General features: G+C 52.1%; 9 protein-coding genes across 9 annotated transcripts; 7 read left to right on the forward strand and 2 right to left on the reverse strand.

Annotated features, from left to right (window-relative positions):
* Nucleotides 1-130: 130 nt before the first annotated feature.
* Nucleotides 131-2,196, forward strand: CABS01_05650 (NOSIC domain-containing protein; the record flags this gene model as incomplete). Its single annotated transcript, XM_060539018.1, has 3 exons — nucleotides 131-165; nucleotides 241-330; nucleotides 474-2,196. 3 exons carry the CDS (start codon nucleotides 131-133, stop codon nucleotides 2,194-2,196), a joined length of 1,848 nt encoding a protein of 615 aa, XP_060405280.1.
* A 49-nt stretch (nucleotides 2,197-2,245) lies between these two features.
* On the forward strand, nucleotides 2,246-2,500 carry CABS01_05651 (uncharacterized protein; the record flags this gene model as incomplete). Its single annotated transcript, XM_060539019.1, has 1 exon — nucleotides 2,246-2,500. The coding sequence occupies one exon, from the start codon at nucleotides 2,246-2,248 to the stop codon at nucleotides 2,498-2,500; it is 255 nt and encodes an 84-aa protein (XP_060405281.1).
* Nucleotides 2,501-2,644: 144 nt separating this feature from the next.
* CABS01_05652 (uncharacterized protein) lies at nucleotides 2,645-3,175 on the reverse strand (the record flags this gene model as incomplete). Its single annotated transcript, XM_060539020.1, has 4 exons — nucleotides 2,645-2,713; nucleotides 2,762-2,792; nucleotides 2,861-3,033; nucleotides 3,095-3,175. 4 exons carry the CDS (start codon nucleotides 3,173-3,175, stop codon nucleotides 2,645-2,647), a joined length of 354 nt encoding a protein of 117 aa, XP_060405282.1.
* Nucleotides 3,176-5,097: 1,922 nt separating this feature from the next.
* Nucleotides 5,098-5,926, forward strand: CABS01_05653 (anaphase-promoting complex subunit 10; the record flags this gene model as incomplete). The annotated part of the gene is made up of 2 exons (XM_060539021.1): nucleotides 5,098-5,483; nucleotides 5,545-5,926. The coding sequence occupies 2 exons, from the start codon at nucleotides 5,098-5,100 to the stop codon at nucleotides 5,924-5,926; spliced, it is 768 nt and encodes a 255-aa protein (XP_060405283.1).
* A 774-nt stretch (nucleotides 5,927-6,700) lies between these two features.
* On the forward strand, nucleotides 6,701-10,526 carry CABS01_05654 (HET domain-containing protein; the record flags this gene model as incomplete). The annotated part of the gene is made up of 6 exons (XM_060539022.1): nucleotides 6,701-8,704; nucleotides 8,948-9,245; nucleotides 9,293-9,826; nucleotides 9,881-10,168; nucleotides 10,227-10,407; nucleotides 10,481-10,526. The coding sequence occupies 6 exons, from the start codon at nucleotides 6,701-6,703 to the stop codon at nucleotides 10,524-10,526; spliced, it is 3,351 nt and encodes a 1,116-aa protein (XP_060405284.1).
* A 500-nt stretch (nucleotides 10,527-11,026) lies between these two features.
* Nucleotides 11,027-12,054, forward strand: CABS01_05655 (uncharacterized protein; the record flags this gene model as incomplete). The annotated part of the gene is made up of 2 exons (XM_060539023.1): nucleotides 11,027-11,392; nucleotides 11,449-12,054. The coding sequence occupies 2 exons, from the start codon at nucleotides 11,027-11,029 to the stop codon at nucleotides 12,052-12,054; spliced, it is 972 nt and encodes a 323-aa protein (XP_060405285.1).
* A 1,100-nt stretch (nucleotides 12,055-13,154) lies between these two features.
* On the forward strand, nucleotides 13,155-14,701 carry CABS01_05656 (major facilitator superfamily transporter; the record flags this gene model as incomplete). The annotated part of the gene is made up of 4 exons (XM_060539024.1): nucleotides 13,155-13,360; nucleotides 13,432-13,805; nucleotides 13,870-14,073; nucleotides 14,130-14,701. 4 exons carry the CDS (start codon nucleotides 13,155-13,157, stop codon nucleotides 14,699-14,701), a joined length of 1,356 nt encoding a protein of 451 aa, XP_060405286.1.
* A 70-nt stretch (nucleotides 14,702-14,771) lies between these two features.
* CABS01_05657 (uncharacterized protein) lies at nucleotides 14,772-16,584 on the reverse strand (the record flags this gene model as incomplete). The annotated part of the gene is made up of 2 exons (XM_060539025.1): nucleotides 14,772-16,159; nucleotides 16,230-16,584. 2 exons carry the CDS (start codon nucleotides 16,582-16,584, stop codon nucleotides 14,772-14,774), a joined length of 1,743 nt encoding a protein of 580 aa, XP_060405287.1.
* Nucleotides 16,585-17,525: 941 nt separating this feature from the next.
* Nucleotides 17,526-19,459, forward strand: CABS01_05658 (uncharacterized protein; the record flags this gene model as incomplete). The annotated part of the gene is made up of 4 exons (XM_060539026.1): nucleotides 17,526-17,709; nucleotides 17,791-18,599; nucleotides 18,657-18,788; nucleotides 19,331-19,459. 4 exons carry the CDS (start codon nucleotides 17,526-17,528, stop codon nucleotides 19,457-19,459), a joined length of 1,254 nt encoding a protein of 417 aa, XP_060405288.1.
* Between the last annotated feature and the right edge of the window lie 318 nt (nucleotides 19,460-19,777).

Below are 19,777 nucleotides of genomic sequence, written 5' to 3' on the forward strand. Positions count from 1 at the left end.
ATATTTCCAAACCATCAATCCGCTCGCTGGAAACCTGCCTCCGCCGACAATAACATTTACACCCACGTGCGGAGGATTTCACCCGAGGGACCAACTTGGCCAGATTTGAAGAGCATCGACGGTTCTCACAATGTCTCTCTTCGTTCTCGCCGAAACGCCGGCAGGGTAAGTTTCTATTTGGAAAAGAACCAGAAGGGAAAAAAATAGTGGCAGCAATTGAAAAGCTAACACGAGAAATAGCTACGGTCTGTTCAAGGCTGCCGACAAGAAGCTTCTCAAGCGCGATGAGCTCACCACTGGACCGACCTCTTCGGAGCAGATCAACCAGATGTAAGTCGCGCTCCCACAATCGACAATTGCAGCCAGTCTTCAAGAGTGTCACGCAGCAGCGCACACGCGTGCAAGCAAACCTGTTTTCTCGGCTTTGATTAGATCGCTGCGTTTGAGTACAATCGAGGCTGACTATTGCAAAGGCTTAAGTTGAAGTCATTCGTCAAGTTCGATAGCTCCGCCGTCGCCGTCGAGGAAGCCGCCGGTCTCAAGGAGGGTCGTGTCCCGCCAATGCTCGCCAACCTGCTCAAGGAGATCAAGGACGAGAAGAAGGCCACCCTTGCCGTTGCCGACCTGAAGCTCGGTACTGCCATTGGCAAGCTTCCCGACTTGGATATCAAGGCCGTCTCCGATGCTGCCTCCCAGGACCTGTTCCGCGCTGTTCGCGAGAACCTTTCTTCCCTCATTCCCGGTCTCAGCACCGAGACTATGGACCGCATGGCCCTTGGTCTGTCGCACTCCATTTCGCGACACAAGCTTAAGTTTTCCGCCGACAAGGTCGACGCCATGGTTGTCCAGGCTATCAAATTGGTCGACGATCTCGACAAGGAGCTGAACGTCTACGCCATGCGCACCAAGGAATGGTACGGCTGGCACTTCCCCGAGCTTGCCAAGATCCTCAACGACAACCTGGTCTACGCCCGTCTTGTTGTTGCCGTTGGCATGCGCCAGGACTTCGCCGAGACCGATCTCTCCGATATCCTTCCCGAGGAGCTTGAGGGCCCTGTCAAGACTGCTGCCGAGATTTCCATGGGAACTGAGATGACCCCTGAAGATTTGGAGAACATCCAACTGTTGGCCCAGCAGGTCATCACCTACTCCGAGTACCGCACTTCCCTCTCCACCTACCTCGAGACCCGCATGCGCGCTCTCGCCCCCAACTTGACTGCTCTCGTTGGCTACCTCGTCGGTGCCCGCTTGATCGCCCACGCTGGCTCCCTCATTGCCCTTGCCAAGGCCCCCTCCTCCACCATCCAGATCTACGGTGCTGAGAAGGCGCTTTTCCGTGCTCTCAAGACCAAGCACGACACTCCCAAGTACGGTATCATCTACCACTCCTCCCTCGTTGGCCAGGCCACTGGCAAGAACAAGGGCAAGATCGCCCGTTCCCTCGCCGCCAAGACTGCCCTTGGTCTGCGTGTTGACGCTCTCGGCGACACCGAGAACCAGGACGATGAGGAGGAGCGCAGCATCCTCGGCCTTACCAGCCGCATCAAGCTTGAGAACCTCCTCCGCAAGCTGGAGGGCAAGCCTCTCCTCCCCAAGGGTGTTGGTGTTGGCCCTGACGGCCAGCTCACCGCTCCCGGTGGCTTCAGCCTGAAGGAGTCCCGCAAGTACAACGCCGATGCCGACGGTGTCGAGACCGAGGTCAACGGCAAGTCCAAGAAGCTCATCCAGGTCGTCGATGAGGAGATGAAGGACGCCGAGAGCGAAGACGAGGACGCCGAGATGAACGACGCTAGCGAAGAAGAGAAGAAGAGCAAAAAGGACAAGAAGAAGGAAAAGAAGGAGAAGAAGCGCGTCTCCATCGCCGCGGTCGAGACTCCCGTCAAGGAGAGCAAGGCTGTCAAGGGCACACCGGCGAAGCTGAGCGAAAAGGACTACGAGCGCTTCGCTGAGGCTGCTGGCATCAGCGTGTCCAAGTTCAAGCGCAAGTTCGAGCGTGGTGACGTTCAGCTCGGCGAGGACGGCACGCCCGTCGTCTTCAGCAAGAAGGAGTTGAAGAAGCTCAAGAAGGCCGAGGACGAGGCCGAAGAGACGCCCGTCAAGGCTACCGACAGCACCAAGAAGAAGCGCAAGCACGAAGATGATGAGACGCCCAAGAAGGAGAAGAAGTTGAAGAAGAAGCGCAGCTCCCTTGCTTAGGAAGCTAAGCGGCGTCGCATTTCTTATTCATAGACGGCACTTGGGCCTCATGTGCATAAACATATTGTGTTCAATGCGCTGTATGATACCTCGATCTCTCTGGCCGGCGTTTTGGGATGGACCTGGGGGGTTTTCATGGTCTGATCATTGGATGGGCATAGTTTCTCTTTTACTACTGGCAGGAAAAGTGCAATGTAATTGCTTGTTGAGTTTGACTACTGCTCCCTCGCTGTCGAATGTGATCTGCCATCCATCCAATGCTCCAACTACCTATACTTTGCTTTCTACGTGGCGATATTTCTGAAATGATAAGTGACGATGAAGATATCTAGCGTAGGCGGCAAGCACAAATCACTCGTGGTCAAGCAGGTCACCTTCCACGGTAAAGCACGTATGCGATTCAATTCAACTAAAGTACATACGCGGTCCAGTCCAATCCAACTCACACTCAAAGGGGAATGCAGCGCTTGGTCCTGTCGCCTCTGCTGCAGATGGGTGGCTTTCTGACGTTGCAGCACTGTTTAAACTCAGCATCAATTCGAGTGATAGGAAGATGCATACTTACACGGTAGCCAGAGGGACCAGGGCAGTCGCCACTGCATTGTGAAAAATTAGCTATACATTTTGATATTGGTTAGATGAAGAGTAAGATTATGAATCTTACGTAGAGTATGTGCCGCTGCAGGAAAGAGTATCCTTCTGGCAGTATCCATTGCTGTTGCAGTCCGGGTAGAAGCAACACTTCACATCGGCCGGGTCATTGGGGCAGAGGTTGGTCTTGGTGTAGCCATTGAGAGAGCTGCACTTGGAGGTCTTCTGGCAGGTTCCGTAGTTTCCCTGTACATACAGAATAGGCGTTAGTGGATGCCGTCGACGTGTTCTTGAGGATGAAATAGACCTTGCTGTCATGACAGTAGCTTCCGATGGCTGCCAGAGCACTGGAAGCGAACAAAGCTGAGATGAGGGCCGAAGTCTTCATATTTGCTGTTATTCAGGGCTCGAGATGTAAAAACGATGAGAAGATGAGATTGAACTTGTGCTGCTTGCTTCGGATTCTACATATACCTCCTGACAGGATGCTTCTGGCCTTTTATACCCCAGAGTCAAGACTGGCAACTCGATGTGAGATATTATAATTAGCCACTGCGATATCTGAACTTCTTGTCTGCGAGGACTAATCGGGGTCTTGAACGCAAGCCTCGGACGTAAAAGTTCCCTTAGCTTACTAGGAACACCGCGTTAGACGATCCCCTCCTCACCGGTCGTCTTTTGGAACATGCGCCTTGCCACTGCAGCATTCATGACCATATGGCTACATCGCAGAAGTCTGGGCCAGTGCAGACTTCCATCTATGTTTCTCAAGTGAGACGACAACCTCACCATTGGTTGGTGTAGTCCGTAGCTAGTCAATTGGGCGACAAATCCGAGAGGGACGAGAATAGCTGACTAGGTCGTTCGACGGGCGCTTACATAGGACAACATGATGAAGACACACTGAGGCTTTTCGATGCATTAGTCTCTTCAATACTTTAGTTCCAATGTGGAAGGAGGGTTTACTGCTCGAGGAGGTTGTCAAGTAGATTGCTTACACGGAGTCGGGGTAACGTTGAGTCTAGGCCATGCAAAAAGCAAACGAGGTGTTCAGCTGAAATGCAAGATCCAGGACTGAGACAACCACAACCAATCGCTTGGGACTTTCCCATAAAAGAACTACATTTCTGACTTGGAAACCCCTCACGAAACTACTTAGACAGTTGTCTTTGGCAAGTATGTTGTAATCAGGGATAGAGTCGCCAGATAGCTCTAGGTTTCTGACCACCAACAAACATATTCTGCATGTGTTTCAAGCCACAATGGAACCTTGAGAGAAAAAAATACTCTCAGAGAAATCACGGATCATTTTCCATGTCCATGTATACTATTTCTGTCGAGCCAATCGCCAATCAACCGTTTGTGAAGATGGTGAGCCGGTGAGCCGGTGAAGGAAGTTACACCGACAAGCGAACACGTGACAGATCTCGGTGGATCCACGTGATTCTCGACCGTGAACGCAGCAGCAGCATCATCACCACGCATTTAACTCACGAAAGCGCTGTGGCCGCCAATCTCATACATCAATGTTGCTCCTGAGCTGGTGAATGGAAATGGACGATCGACAGCGGGGCAACATCCATGGCGACCGTCCACGGCCTGACCTGCGAAGCCCCGAGCAGCTCACCCAGAACGGGTTCGACCTCGATGCTGAACATGGAAGCCAGTGGTCGGGCGATTATTACGACCGCCGAGCGACACGAGCTCTTGGTCCCAATGGTAGGTCGCTCTTTTCATCCTGTCATAGATGCCCGACTCCCAATTTCAGGTGGTCATCTCCCTGAACATCGCCCGCTGCTTTTCGCCCTTCTGGCTGCTGTCCATCGTACAATACCACCAGCGCGTCAATGCACTCAAAGCCGAAGCGAGGGGCATCGCTCTTGTAATATTTGACCACTCAGCCCTGCAAGTTAAGAGGTGATGGTCATTTGTTTGATGTCGCCTCGAGTTGCATGCGTCCGACAGGGGGGTCGGTCTCTACGTGGAGGGGCATCATTTCGACTACTGTTCGATGAGAATCCATAGCTCTTCATTGCAGCTTTTTGCACAAACCTTGTCTAGCTTTCAGTTTTCTCCTTGATTTGCACTTCTTGCACAAAGACATTGATGAAATACGGGAAAAATTAGTCTTCTATGTCTTTCGAAGTCGATTAGACGCCCAGTGCGGGAGATGGGACCAGGGGGTCGCATGACACCCGCCTGGTCCATGTTCTGGCCCCGGCCATCAACATCGGACGGTTGACAAGTAGCAAACCAGCCATAGACCTCGACCGTTTCACTTCTAGCTTGACATCACAACACTGCTGACTCATGCGCCCCTTAGGCGGCTCACGTCGAGACGAAGACGACTCTGATGACGGCGAGGCATTCCCACCGCAACGCGTCGACTGGGAGGCCATGAGAGCTGGCGCCAACATGGAGGAGTATCTACGAAGCCAGCCCATCCCGGAGTATTCCGACGAGGAGGGCATCAGCATGCCACTCGATGACCTTGGCGAGATCTCTGGCACCGACACTAGTGTTGAAGATGGAGAAAACGGCGACCAAGTCGGGGACCAACAAGATGAGCCCGAGTTCGACCCCCTCGCTGTCGGTCTGAAGGAGATTTCAAATCTGGGGAAATTCACCGTCAGCAGCCACAAGCAGGGGAACGGCGTCGACCAGCTTCGTGACGACAGCTTGAAAACCTATTGGCAGTGCGTTTATCCGACGACCCATTCCGAGAATAAATGCACACCTTTGCTGACGATAAGACAGATCCGATGGTCCTCAGCCGCACAAGCTTACAGTCTACTTCATCAAGCGAGTCGGCATCAGGGACATTCGCTTCTACGTAGACTACAATGAAGATGAATCTTACACACCAACCAAGATCATCTTCAAGTCGGGTACCAGCGAGAACAATCTCATTCAATTTGCCACAATGGAGCTCTCGACACCCTCTGGCTGGCAGATCGTTCCAGTCGACGGCGCTGGCGGCGGCCCCGACGGTAACACGCTGGTTTCCTACGTGTTCCAAATGCAGATACTTGAGAATCATCAGAACGGCAAGGATACGCACCTTCGTTCTATCAAGATCTACGCTGCGGATACGGATACCCCCAGCATCGACGCGGACATATCAAACCGCGTAAGTTGATCTCCTTGAACATGCGACAAGTATGTGACTGACAACATCTAAAGCGAGCTGTGAGTGAGGAACCAGACGAGGAACCTGCAGACCCCTGGGATCTCTCCGTTCTCGAAGCTGGCCTATCTGTTCCGGATTTCATGAAGGAACCAGAGATTCGATGAGCCAGTGGAACTTGCTTCTTAACCCACGACTTCGACACTCGAGTGAGCCACAGCCTCGGCCACTTTAGCTGGACATGTCACTCAAAGGGCGAGGGCGTTTGCGTGTTATGGACTGCATATGACACTGCAACTGTTTTTTTTGCTGTAATGATACCCAAAAGTCGGATGCGGAGAAGGCTCTCACAGAGCTAGGAGTTTGGTGGCACGTTACGCCCAACAAAAGGGCCGTTCTGATAGACTTTCCAGCATTCACGCGGCCATGAAAGGACGGCATACTGTATTGACAACCCTACTGAGGTGCCACCGCATATTTAGCAACAGCTTCACACCATCCCGTGTCTTCTTGGCAGCCACAGCTGCCTGTCATGCGTCTAGCTAGCGCGAGCGGCTGAGGTCTGGCCCTCAGTTGATTGGTAACTTCCATCGTGACCCCTGCTGGACCGGACGAATTGTATCCGACTCTGGTAATAAGGCTTTCGAAACGAAAATCCGCACGTGATGACACTTGACATGGTTCGAAAGATATCTACAACTTGGCTAACAATGTGGCAGGATATTGCGAGCTGATGCTCAAATCCGAGAGCCAGAGGCATCATCCGTTCCTAAAGAGAAGAGCACAATGGAACGGAACAGCACGTATCGATATCAATCTCTGCCACCGATTGCGGAAGAGGGTCGCACACCGTCCTTCACCCGACTCCTCTTCCTGTACCCAGGCTCGGGAGAGGACCCCTTTGAAGCGCATCTAGAAATTGTCGACATCGAGCATGCGCCTCCCTACGAGGCTTTGTCTTACACGTGGGGGAAACCGACGGAACAGCCGAGAGACTACATCTGGATGCAAGGCTGCCCTATGCCTATCAGGCCAAATCTAGAAGATGCTCTGCGCTCTCTACGCTTGCCGAACCAGGTGCGAAGGCTGTGGGTCGATGCGCTCTGCATCGATCAGTCTGACCTGGACGAGCGTGCTCGGCAGGTCCAGTACATGAGGCTGGTCTACAAACACGCTGCCCGCGTTATCGTATGGCTCGGTCTCAAGACTTCCGGGACACATGAAGCGTTCCAGGCCGCGGAACGGCTCGCAAGAATCAGAGAACTTACTCATCCAGCGGCTACTGGACCTAAAGGTGGGCAAATCGACCCCGGCACAGTCCAGGGCCTGATGAGCAGCATGCTCGAAGACCTACCGGAGACATGCATGATCCACCTGGACGAAGTCTTTGAACGCCAGTACTTCAGCCGTTGCTGGTGTGTGCAGGAGGTGGTGGCATCTTCAAGGGCGATTGCCAAGATTGAGGACCTGGAAATGTCGTTTTTCGACTTGATCGCCTCATTGATTGTGCTCGCGGGTTGGAAAAGCGAGATCCTCATCGACCGACCCTACCAGTTATGGAATTTGATCCTCATGCGACGGCAACCCAACAGTTTCCTCGGCCAGCCCGAGGTCGAGGGCTCGATTGGCTCGTTTCTCGCACTTCTGGAGCTGACGCGAACATTGCAAGCGACGGATGACCGAGACAAGGTGTTTTCCCTCCTCGGTATCTGCGACGAGGGGCTGAACCCTGTGCTGGCGTTGACGCAGGTCTTTGACAACAATGACAGTTGGCGCATTCGGTTAATTCGTCGAGGCTTGACACGGGTCAATAATTTCGTCAATGGTCTTGCTCCGGATCTCAACTTTGGTCGGCCGAGAGCTTTGCGACCAGATTACAAAAGGGAGACCGTGCTGGTGTACTGCGATCTTACGAGGTTCCTCTTGCGCAAACAGCCTCGGATTCTCGACGTCCTTGACCACGTACAACATAACGAGGACCCAGGCATCGGTGACTATCCGTCCTGGGTCCCAAAGTGGTTTGACCCAAGGACATGCTCCGTCTTCAAGGGAGCCTATCTCGCTGGCTTTTGCGATGGGCATTTCCGTTATTTTGCCGAGCTTCACGATATTCCGGTCCGCAACGATCCCGTGCGGCCAAAGGTTCTGTCTATAGATGGGTATCATGTTGATGTGGTATCGAAAACGACCGAAACACTTGCGTTTGGATTTGGGGCTCGTGCTACTGCGGAAGCTATTGTGAGAGCTTGGGAGCAGCTTTTCGACATACCGATCGCCCCCAGATGCGGAAGAAAGTATCGCGATAACATTCTACTGGATGTGGTATTCTGTAAAGCCATCTTGGCTGGTGCTCTGGGTTCCATCATTGGCTATAGTCACCTCCTTACTAGGAATCAGGGAGGACTGAACCCGCTCTTCGACGATCGTACCCATAAACCTCACGCTGAGCTCGACCGAGAGGCTCAAGACTTGGCGGAGACATTCCTTACCCAGATGGCTGAGTTCGGTCTTCCGCCAACGGCGACGGAATTCGGGAACCCGGATCGAGAGGACAAGCTGCAGGTCTTTGGAGCAGGGGCGCGTACCTACTCGAATAACCGAAAGGTATTTGCGACCCGTGATGGCCGTGTGGGCATCGGGCCCAAGATGATGCAGCCTGGGGACGAGGTCGTCGTTCTTTTCGGGGGCCGGATGCCCTTCATTGCACGACAGAGGGGTGACCACCGACTGCTGGTTGGGAGCTGCTACTTGGTTGACGAAGAGCTGATGTGGGGGAAGGTGACCGAGAAAGTGAGATTTAATCGTGGCGGTCCTCCGCGGGTGACATTTGAGTTCCATTAAGTCGCGGTCGCGAGAATTTAAGACTCTTCATGAAATCCCACCTCAACGGCCACTTATTTCAGCCTGCGCATTGCTGCCCCCGACTTAACCAATCAAGCAACATTCTTTCCTGCACACTGCGAAATTTGCTGTCGGATGACTTTCCGAATGCAAGCCTCCACATCATCTGATAGCAAAGATTGTCACCAAAAGCTCGAGGTCAGCATAACAGTTACGAAGCACTCGAAAATGAAGATTCTCCTGATCGGAAAAGGCGGTCGCGAACATGCCCTTGCGTGGAAACTCACTCGATCGCAATCAGTAGAGCATGTCTACGTTTTGCCAGGCAATGCTGGCACCGGAACCTTGACGAAAGTCTCGAATTGCCGCGGAATAGCCGTTGACGACTATGGTGGCCTCGTGGAGCTGTCAAAGAGGCTTGAAATCGACCTTGTCATCATCGGCCCAGACGACGCTGTTGTTGGAGGCATGGGAGATCACTTTCGGAGCAGTAAGCCATTTGGATCATGTAAGGAAGTATTTTCTAACACAATATAGATGGAATCCGTTGCTTTGCCCCAAGTAAGAGGGCGGCCATCATCGAAGGCTCCAAGGACTTTGCAAAGGACTTCATGTGCAGACGCAAAATTCCGACCGCGTGCTACGAAACCTTTGACAGGGCTGACTGCGACAAGGCCAAGGCGTATGTACGAAGGTTGGGCCGTAGAGTGGTCATCAAGGTGGACGGTCTTGCAGCAGGAAAGGGTGTCATCCTTCCCGAGACGACCGTAGAGGCGGAGCAAGCCCTCGAGGACATCATGCTCAAGGGCAAGTTCGGTGATGCTGGCGAGATGGTGATTATTGAGGAGTACCTCGAGGGTTACGAAATTAGCGTCCTCACCTTCACTGATGGAACATCGATTCTCTCTCTGCCGCCGGGCCAAGACCACAAGCGCGCTCTTGACGGCGATAAGGGACTGAATACTGGCGGCATGGGCGTGTATGCGCCTGTTCCTTCCGTGACTGAGGAGCAGATGGCCGACATTGAAGAAAAGATCATCTTGCCGACTATTGTTGGCCTTGAGTTAGAAAGTAAGTCGGGAACAAAGTAGTGATAACACACATAAGGCTAACATAGAGACATAGGAAGACCTTTCAACGGCATGCTCTTCACGGGGGTAATGATGACGTCCACAGGCCCCAAAGTGCTTGAGTACAACGCGCGTTTCGGCGACCCAGAGACGCAGAGCATGGTGCTGCTCCTGCCAGACGAGGCTTTGCCAGAAATCATTCTCGCTTGTGTAGAGGACAGGCTGGGTGACATCGAGCTGAAAACACTTGCAGGTTTTGCCTGCAATATTACTGTTGCGGCTAAGAGATATCCAGAATCATACAGGGAAGGGGATCTTATCCGAATAGAACCTACCTCTGAAGGTGAGTCTGCACTAGTAGGATTGTGCCATGGTCTATCGCTGACCACATCCATACTTAGGTGTACATGTCTTCCACGCCGGAACTGATCAGGTCGACGATGAATTATTCACGGCAGGCGGTCGTGTCCTGTCCGTTGCCGCGACGGGTGAAACCCTCGAGGAAGCAGTATCGGCTGCTTATAAGGGGGTTGAAAGTGTTCATTTTGAGGGCATGTTCTACCGCAAGGATGTTGCGATGCGGTAAGTCAGGCCGAGAGCCGTCTACATTCCCCTCAGACTCCAATTACGGGATAGTTTGGCTGATACGATTAAGCTCGCTGAAGCTCGCTCCGGGAAGGGCCGAGGATGGTCCTCACTAGCTCGAGGGGTAGCCAAGATCGGAGCTTGGACCGTTGCCGTTAAGGTTTCTGAGGTGATAGGTCAACAAGTTGGGATGACCTTTTGGCATGGCTGAAGGCAGATAACCAACCATCCAACCTGACATCGCCTAGCTCAAGCGTCGGGACATTCTGCGAGGGCGGGGTGGTCTGGAAGGGCCGAAAACTCCATGTTCTAGGCCCAGCTGACATGACAAACGTATGGGGGGTTCTCTGGAAGCTTTCGGCCGTGAAACATTGCAGCCACTGACGCATCGGGAGAACCGTGATGGCGGGATGCAGGAGATGCAGGAGATGCAGGCAACCGATGGACCCGAGTCTAGACCGTTGTGGTGTGATGTCACACATCAGCGAGCCTTTATATAGGAATTAGGAGCTCCCCCGGACTCCCCGGAGCTATAAGTCCGGAGATAGTCAGTTTTGGCCGATGTAAACTCGTTCTTGGTGTGATACAACTCTCTCTCTCCCCATCAACAGCAATCATGAACGTCTTTATCGTTCCGGCATCTCCCAAGACTGGGCAGGCGACCATTCGGTCTCTCCTTGACCACCCTTCGCAGCCACACGTAACGGGTGTATATCGAGACCTGGGAAGGGTACCGGCTAAATTTAAGGACCATCCTCGATTTAAGGCTATCAAGGGCGACGTTGCCGATGTTTCGAGTCTCAGATTCGCCGGGGCTGACGCCATCGTATCCATCACGCCTCCGCAGTACTCCGAGTCCAAGCCGATAACTAGAGCACGGGAGATGGCAGCAAATGTCAAGTTTGCTATCAGTAGGGTCGGGTGTTCGGTAAAGCGTCTGGTATATGTGTCTAGGATAGGGGCTCATTTGGAGCATGGGACGGTAAGTCGAAAGAGAGGATATTCGCAGAAGGCAGATGGCTGAAGTAGATGTCGTAGGGCGAGATAAGAACGAACTACGAGGCAGAGCAAGCACTCATCGGTGCCGCACCCGAGGTGGTCTTTGTTCGATGCGCCTACTTCATGGAAAATTGGGCGTCAGTACTTAAGACAGCAAGTGATGATACGCCGCATTTTTCTTCTGTGCTGTGTCCTATTGACTACGCAATACCCATGGTGAGTTTTACCAGGCAGTTCGCCCTAAATGAGAAAGACACTTTCCTAAGATTTACAACCAAGGTCTCGGTGAAAGACGTTGGTCGGACATGCGCCAGGGAAGCTCTCGCAATAAGCTCGCCGATGCGACACAATCCCTATATCTTCAACTTATACGGGCCAGAATCATATTCAACAAAGGACGTGCATAGAGCGGTTGAAGATCTAACATTCAAGTACAACAAGGTCAAGGTCACTCTGGTGGAAGATGAGCAGCTGGAGGACTTTTTTGCTCAATCATATCGGCCACCGACGGCTGAACTCTTCGTAGAGATGACAAGGAGTCTCTTGCCCGGAGGGATTGTAGCCGGGAATATGCGGGAGGGACATTTGCTTCAGAGGGGGAGCGAGACTCTGCGCGAGGTGATTGAAGACATCCTCAAGGAATAAGAAGCGCAGGACACTGGCGACTCAAATACCCAAGTGATGAAGTTTTTCGCCGCCAGCAAGAGGAGAGGAAAGGATCAGAAAAGAAAGAGAAGGATCAAGATCAGCTGCGCAAGAGAAGAGAGGAAGAAGAGAGGTACTGACCGCGCTCAAGGGGACTAGAGCTCCAAACCGGCCGAAAAGGTCATCAAACAAGACCCGCCTTGCTAGCTCAATCGGTAGAGCGTGAGACTCTTAATCTCAAGGTTGCGGGTTCGACCCCCGCGTGAGGCTCAAATCCTCACCGCGATTGGCTAAGCCACTCTTCGGGTTCTATATCTTTTGCTTTTTGCACCGCTGAAGTTCTGAACAATCCCATCAACGATGATGCTTGAAATCAAGTAGCAAGCCACAACCTTATCTCCACACCCACCACTAGGGGTCTGAGGTGCTTCCTTGGATGCAATTTAGAGTACACTGTCATACCGCCACCATCATTCGCCTGTCTTCTCTAAGCTGCAGTGAAGCCGAAGCCGAAGCCGATGTAGGTCAAGTCAAGCCGAAGGCCCCCTCAACGAACAAGCATAAAACATGCGAGTGCTCAAGACCCCCCAAACGATTTTGTGTTACTCGATCAGGAAGAACAAGCATATGGTGTACTCGCTTCCAATGACTAGGATGTCTCGCCCCGTGGTGAGAAGCCGTTGGAGTCAAGGAATCTCATACCCTGTTTCCGTCGTCTTCGGCTCAACCCACAAACCATCCAGGGCATGGTCGCTTCGAGGGGGGCCTTGAGTGTCCTCCAACTGGATTCGAGATCCCGGCGTTGTTGATTGGCCTGATGCTCAAGGTCACAGAGAAGCTCACGCAACATGGACAACTACCTACTTTTGACCGTTTCCCGCTTGACCCACCATGTGGTACTCTCGTTTAGCGACTTCGCAAGCCGACGCTTGTCTGACGGGATGCGACAAAGATGTTCGGCTTGAGAATGCCAACCTGGACGGCTCGGACTGCTCAATTAGCTTTAAGAGCGGCCCAGCGCTCTCTCGAATTCGATCTTTGGCAGATCTTATGGAACAATCTGCCCATACCAATTTTACCATTCCCTCTGGCGATCCGAGATGTTGAGGACTGCAACTCAAAGTACGCCTTCCGAAAAAGTCTCACAGATCGTGATGGCGTATGATGAAGAGAAAACTCAATTTCTGTCGTCGCCGACAAGCGACGACGAGACAGCACGAGTCGACGAGGAAGAGCTAGTTATGGACCAAGGACTTGTCGCATGGCTTCAAGTTCTTGGAAGCTGGATTTTGTTTGCCAATACCTGGTACGATGACCCCGTAGCAGCTGATGCCGGTCCAGACAAAAACCGCAGTACTCAAGTTGACGTTATTCAAGGGGTTTGACAAACTCATTCGGAGTCTTCCAAGCCTACTACTCCAACGTCCTCTTACCAGACGTCAACCCTTCGGCTATTTCTTGGATCGGCTCCATCCAGATCTTTCTTATGATGCTCATCGGTGTCTGCGCGGGTTGGCTTCTCGACGCGGGGTATCTTCGCTTCATCCTCATTTGCGGCACTACCATGACGTCTCTCGGGCTATTTATGCTGAGCTTGTGCACAAAGTATTGGCAGATTCTCCTCGCGCAGGCGCTCTGTGTCGGAATGGGCAGTGGGTTGCTGGGGTTGACTTGTGTGGCCGTGATTCCTCTCTACTTCCGCACGAGGAGGATGATAGCGACTGGCATTGCTGCTACGGGAAGCAGTCTAGGTGAGCTCCGAAAAGACGCCGAGATGACGATGTACACAAGCACGGGTACTGATGTATTGTCAAGCGGGAATTGTGTATCCCATCATGGAGAGACGCCTGATTGCATCCATTGGCTTTCCTTGGGCTGTTCGGGTGTTCGCATTCATCGTTACCGGAAGCCTCCTGATTTGCATTGCAATCATGCATCTTCGGCCCAATCTCAAGCGGCGTGGTGCTCTCTTTCGCCTGAAGCACTTTCGCGATGTTCCCTATGTCTCATTTTGCATCGGTCAGTCTCGTTTCCAAAAGGTCTTCGACTCACTACGGTAATTAACACACAATCAGCCTTCGCCCTGATGATTGGCTCGGTTTACATCCCCTTCTTCTACGTAGATGCCTATGCCATTCGTCTGGGCGTCGATCAAGACACTTCCTTTTACATCCTCAGCGCCATGAACGCTGCAAGTCTCCTCGGCCGTCTAGCCCCCAACTGGCTTGCTGACAAGTACGGCGGTATGACCGTTATGCTCCCTTGCTGTCTTTGCTCGGCCACCGTTCTCTTTCTCTTCCGCTTTGCGACCGACCTGCCGGGTTTGGTCGTAATATCAATCGTGTACGGCTTCGTCTCGGGCGGCATGGTATCTTTACCTCCGGCTACTATTGCAAATTTGACGGATGATTTGTCAGAGTATGGGACGAGAATGGGCATGGGATACACCATCGCCAGCTTTGGCGCGTTGATCGGGAACCCTATTGGAGGTGCCGCGCAGCGTCCGCAAGGGAACACAGCGACAGATGTGCAGAGGGAGTTTCAGGGTACTTGGATTTTTGCGGGGGGGTTCATGCTCGCAGCTTTCAGTTCGATGGTGATATCAAAGTACGTCAGAGTTGGATCGGTCTTGCGCGGTAAATGCTAGCCTTCAGAATTTTGCTGTGGTCTCGTCTCTGTAGGCTTTGGCCCAGTACCATAGGATCATCCCAATCTAGTTAAGACAAAGAGTAGAACGTAACCTCTGCAATCATCGTCCTGGCTGGGATCGTAACGGAGATCGGAAAGCCGCCGTAATCTGGGTCCTCGTTAGGCATCATCGCGAACTTGCCGCTCCTCGTTTCATCTCCGTTCAAAACTCTGCTGGTTTTCAAGCGGCCGGCCCCTTCGTCCTCTACAGTCTTCTCCTCAAACTTGAGTATGCCGGTAAAGCTCCGGTCCTGGCCCAATGCCTTTGCCTTGACCTGGAAACCCCAGCCGATGAGCAAGAATTTGCCTCCACCTCGATGTATCACCATTCCAGCCCCTGTTCCGGGCTTGCCGAACACAAAGCACCGTTCTATGGTGATCTCAAACTCTCCCCAGGTACGACGGATGACAGGGCTTGGGTCCTTCCCGGTGCCATCCGCCGGCAATTCGTCGAAGCAGAAGCCCACTGACGTGTTTGGGTGTCGTTGTGCTTCAAGGACGATAGGCGAAACAGATTTCAGCAGACCATAGTGCTTGGTGAAGGGACTGTCCTCTGGCTCGATAGTATCCACACCAAAGGGGGCAACCCCCATAGCACCGTAGGTTCCGTACGCAATCCAGATGCGGCGTGCTCCGTAGTCGTCTCGTCGTTGCTCCGGGATGAAGAGAGGTTGATTACGGTGCCTGTACTTGGCGCAAGAGCTGGCGTAGTCGTTGAGATAGACATCGGGCCCGACAAAGTCCAGCTTCGGCGCGAAGCGCATCCATACGTCCAAGACGTTGCTCACGGGTCCTCCAGAGGGATAGTCTCCCGGCATGCCGCCGCCGCCTACCACCACGGGAAATTCGTTGTCAGAGTCTTCGCCGACGTAGTTCATCCATACGTTGGTATAGAGAGGGATAGGATACGCCGCTTTTCCGGCCGCGGCAACTTGATTCAGATAGAGAGCGTAGTTGTATGCCATGCATAACTCATCGGTCCGGGGACTGCTTCCAAACACAGATTCCCAATCTCCGCTTCCGTCAAGGTGTGAAGTCTGACGATCAAACTGCGTGAGGTTCTGTTCTCGCAAATCTTGGTGTAGCTGATCCCACTCTGCAGATAGGAAGTGGACAAGGTCCTTTGGGACTGGTTCATGGAAGGCTTCATTTGCGAGCTCTGAACCGTCCCGAGAATCTCCCAGAACACCGCACTCGTTCTCGACTTGTACCATCAGAACAGTAGAGTGTGATTCGTCCACCTGTCTCAAGTGCTCCATTAGTCGGCCAAAGGCCTTGGCATCTGCTTCGCGGTTCTCGGCGCTGAAGATTGACAAAACGTCGCCGGTCTCGAGACGGCCTCCGGCCTTGCGAAGCTTGACGCGCGGGAACCTCTTGTCATCTGTTTTCACCCAAGCCGGTGTATATGAAGACAGTCCTGTATTTCTGAGTCTTAGTTATCTTTCCCATCTGTCACCCGAAGGCAGGCGAGAAACAAGACTGCATACCATTCTTGAATGACCCAAACCATAGCAAAACCAAGTGCATGGAATGTTTCCGTGCGTCGCTAATGATTTCGTCGAGCACCGAAAAGTCGAATTTGTCTTCTTCAGGCTCAATCATCTCCCAGGACACACTGCCGAGTAAGGTGTTGATGTTGGTATTGGCCATTTTCTCCCATACAGTTTCCATGTATTCGGGGGACGATAGTGAAGAATTCTGAAGTTCCCCAGCTCTCATGAGAAAAGGCTTGCCCTTCACCACAAGTTGTTTCGATCCATCTGTTTGGACGAGATGTGGAATATTCACACTAACGTCAGCCATCTTCGTGGCGGCTTGGGGAGTTGCATCGAGAAACGTCATCGTATCGGGGTCTCGGTTCGGTCTTCTTCGATGAGTACTTCGACTGTGATTAGAGACAAGAAATGTAGAAGAGAAATCAGACGAGAAAAGAGAAAATATAGTGAAAAGAACAAAAGTGTTACTGGTTGTTATTTCAGGATCAAGAGTGCTAGCAGAGCAACTCAAGAGAAGAAGGATGGATCTGCGGTGTTCAACACACGTCGGAATCTGTGAAAGATGATTGGCTTATATCCCGATCATTCGCTCTTAGCTCCCAAGGATCTGCGAAACACGCGAAGAATGAGGGGGTAACGCCGGCACACCGGACAGCGAAGCGTCGATTGACGAGTAAAGAGTCCCGCCAGCATGCCTGTCTTGCTTCCCCTCAGTGGCGTCGACTCATGCACAGCAGCGTCCTCCACATGTTGGTTTGTGGGGTTTTCGGGTCAACACCCAGTGAAAGCTGTTCATTCCCGAGAAACTAAATAGAGGGCGTGTTCCTGTTCCCATCAATGACTTTGACTATGGAGAGTGTGAATGGGATTCATACGCTCGTACGTACGTTCATCTGAATCCACAATCGGATGAAGCCCCCCAAAGCATGTCGACAGTGTCGAGAGAGCAAACGAAAATGCCTCCGCCGTAGTCTCGCGGTAGGTGAGCCATGCGATACTTGTCGAGCTAGAAGTTTACCGTGTGCAAGCTCTCTCTCACGCGTTCCTCCATCGCCGCTGCCGTTACTTCCAAGGCCTGAACCGGCACCTTCGTTGTCAAATACCTCCACGCCTACTTCAACAAAGACCGAAGGCATAAGCTTGCCGCTTCACACGGCTGTACTTCTCGTCGACTATTATCTAGACAAGCTACACAATCGGCCGCACAGTTTGTTCCACCCCGCAAAACTTCGGCAGGAGGTTCAAGATGGGTCTATTAGCAGGATCCTCCTGTTGGCCATTTGCAGCATGGGTTCGAGGTTCGCTCTCGACGAGGAGACACGGGCCCTGGAGGCCGGATTGATGGAGGAATCCAAGCGAATGTTGCTGGCCAATTTGGAAAACGTCTGCGTCGAAAACATTCAGGCGTGTATCCTCATCGCGAATCTGTGCGCAGCTCACCTGAACCCTTCTTCAGAAGCTTTGTTCTTCAGTAAGTGATCGTTATTGGGATTGTACGAATGTATTGGAAGCATCTCGTTTTCTTCTGAGTCTATTTGCTCACCATAGACAGGGACCGGTATCAGTCTCTCTCACATCATGCAGCTTGGCACCTCGACTGTAGGGACACGACTGGTTGATCTCGAGATTCACAGGAGAATATGGTGGTCACTCTTCATGGCAGATCGATGGTCGTCTTCAAGCCTCCGCTTGTTGCCACAGATTCGAGATACAGAGCTCGCCGTTGATCTGCCCATGGATGAAGCCATATTTCAGTCTCTAGACCCTACATCAACACAACTAGAGAAGCCATGGCAGCCAGGAATATGGGCTTTCAAGATCTCTCTGGTACAGCTGTTTGGCCCAATACAGCAACTCAATCGTCATAGTGTCAACAGAAGCATGACTGCAGAGGATATCGAGAGCAGCATTAACTCTTTGTCTCAGCAGCTAGAAACTTGGGAAAAGTCCCTGCCCAACAACATCAAATGGAAAGAGGAAATGCTAGACTGGCATATCAACAGAGGAACTGGAGGGCCATATGTCGCCCTTCATCTTGGGTATCATCACTATTCCGTCCTGCTCTACTTCAGGTTCCTCAGCTCTCAAGAGCCAAGATCCTCCGCGGCTAGCATGTATCATAGTAGATGCAAGTCCCACGCCTCGGCTTACAGCAATCTTGTCAAGCTCGCCCGTGGTAAGCAGGGATGTGAAGTCGTCTATCCTACTGTCGGGCACATGGCGGTAGTATCGTCATCGGTGCTCCTCCATACGCTCTTGTTCGGCGAGGAAGCAGATCTAAAGAGCGCGCGAGATGCCTTGAATGCGAACTTTGCAGCCATTGTCGAATTGCGACAGTACTGGCCAAACACGGCGCCAATGGTTTGTTTCCGTCCACGTAGCTGACCGCTGTGGGCAAGAAGGCTGATTTCACGACAGATCGAACGCCTTGCTACTTTTCAAAACTTCTGCCTGCTGTCTGGTGACTCCAGAACGCATGATTTTGATGACTGGATGGTGCGCTTTCTGACAGAATACTCACTGCCTTTGGAGGAAAAGGACATTCAACATGTGAGATCAGGCATGGACTACGATATTGACAGCTTTTCGGCTCGAACTCAAGTACTTACACAACAAGGGAGGTATACTTCATTTCAGACTGATACCTCTGATGCCTATAGCTTACAACTTCATGAGTTCGACTACCTGATTTAGTTAACATTAGTAGCTTTGTAGTCTTGATAATGAGACGTTCCCCGTCCTCAGGGAAATCCGTATGCACGAATGGGAAAGAGTGTCTAGATGATACAAAATAGCAGGAAAGAGAAACATTCTACGCCGAAACAAAGCTACGTTGAATGAGTCTCGTACGTACTTGGCTCACAGTGTGAAAAATATGGATGATATTCTGATCTAGTGGCGCCTTCGGGGGTCACGCAGGAAGCCACATTATGCTCTGCACGGTTTGGTAAGGCCTCTCTGTATGTAGCGGATAGAATTTCACAAGTCTCGGGGCAAAAGCCAATCATTTTTCTCATTCTCCGATCGATCGGGGCTATCGACTTCAGTGCCGGCTTCTCTCGAAAGAAGCGCTAATATCGTACCGGACCTAGTCCCTGATTAGCCCGGATGCCGTTACCCTCATCACAGAAGTTGGCGCCAAGCTCACACGCGCACTCATCCCGCATCCCCAGAAGGGTGACAGTCCCATTCTCCTGGACGTCGGGAAAAAGGCCGAATGATTGGTTCAAAGGCCGCATGTTCGGTCGCAACAAGTGACAGACAGACGTGCCTGGTTGGTTTACCCCAGTCTCTTGTTCCCGAATCACCCCACGAACCTGGGGTCTCCTCCCAGGAATACGGTAGATGGTGATCATATCTAACTCCTTTTGGGCATGCCAGTATGTAGTCGCAGGCTCTTTTTGTTGTCAATATCTTTCTCATGTTGCCTCGCCTTTATTTAAAAGGCATAGGTAGAACTTATGAGTTTCCAGTTCCCTGAATCTCATCATCGTTCAACATAGCGACCCAGGACCATAGTGATCCGACGCCAAGAACTC

The sequence above is a fragment of the Colletotrichum abscissum genome, assembly GCF_030869225.1.
Source record: "Colletotrichum abscissum strain IMI 504890 chromosome Unknown Scaffold_11.1, whole genome shotgun sequence".
NCBI lineage: Eukaryota > Fungi > Ascomycota > Sordariomycetes > Glomerellales > Glomerellaceae > Colletotrichum > Colletotrichum abscissum.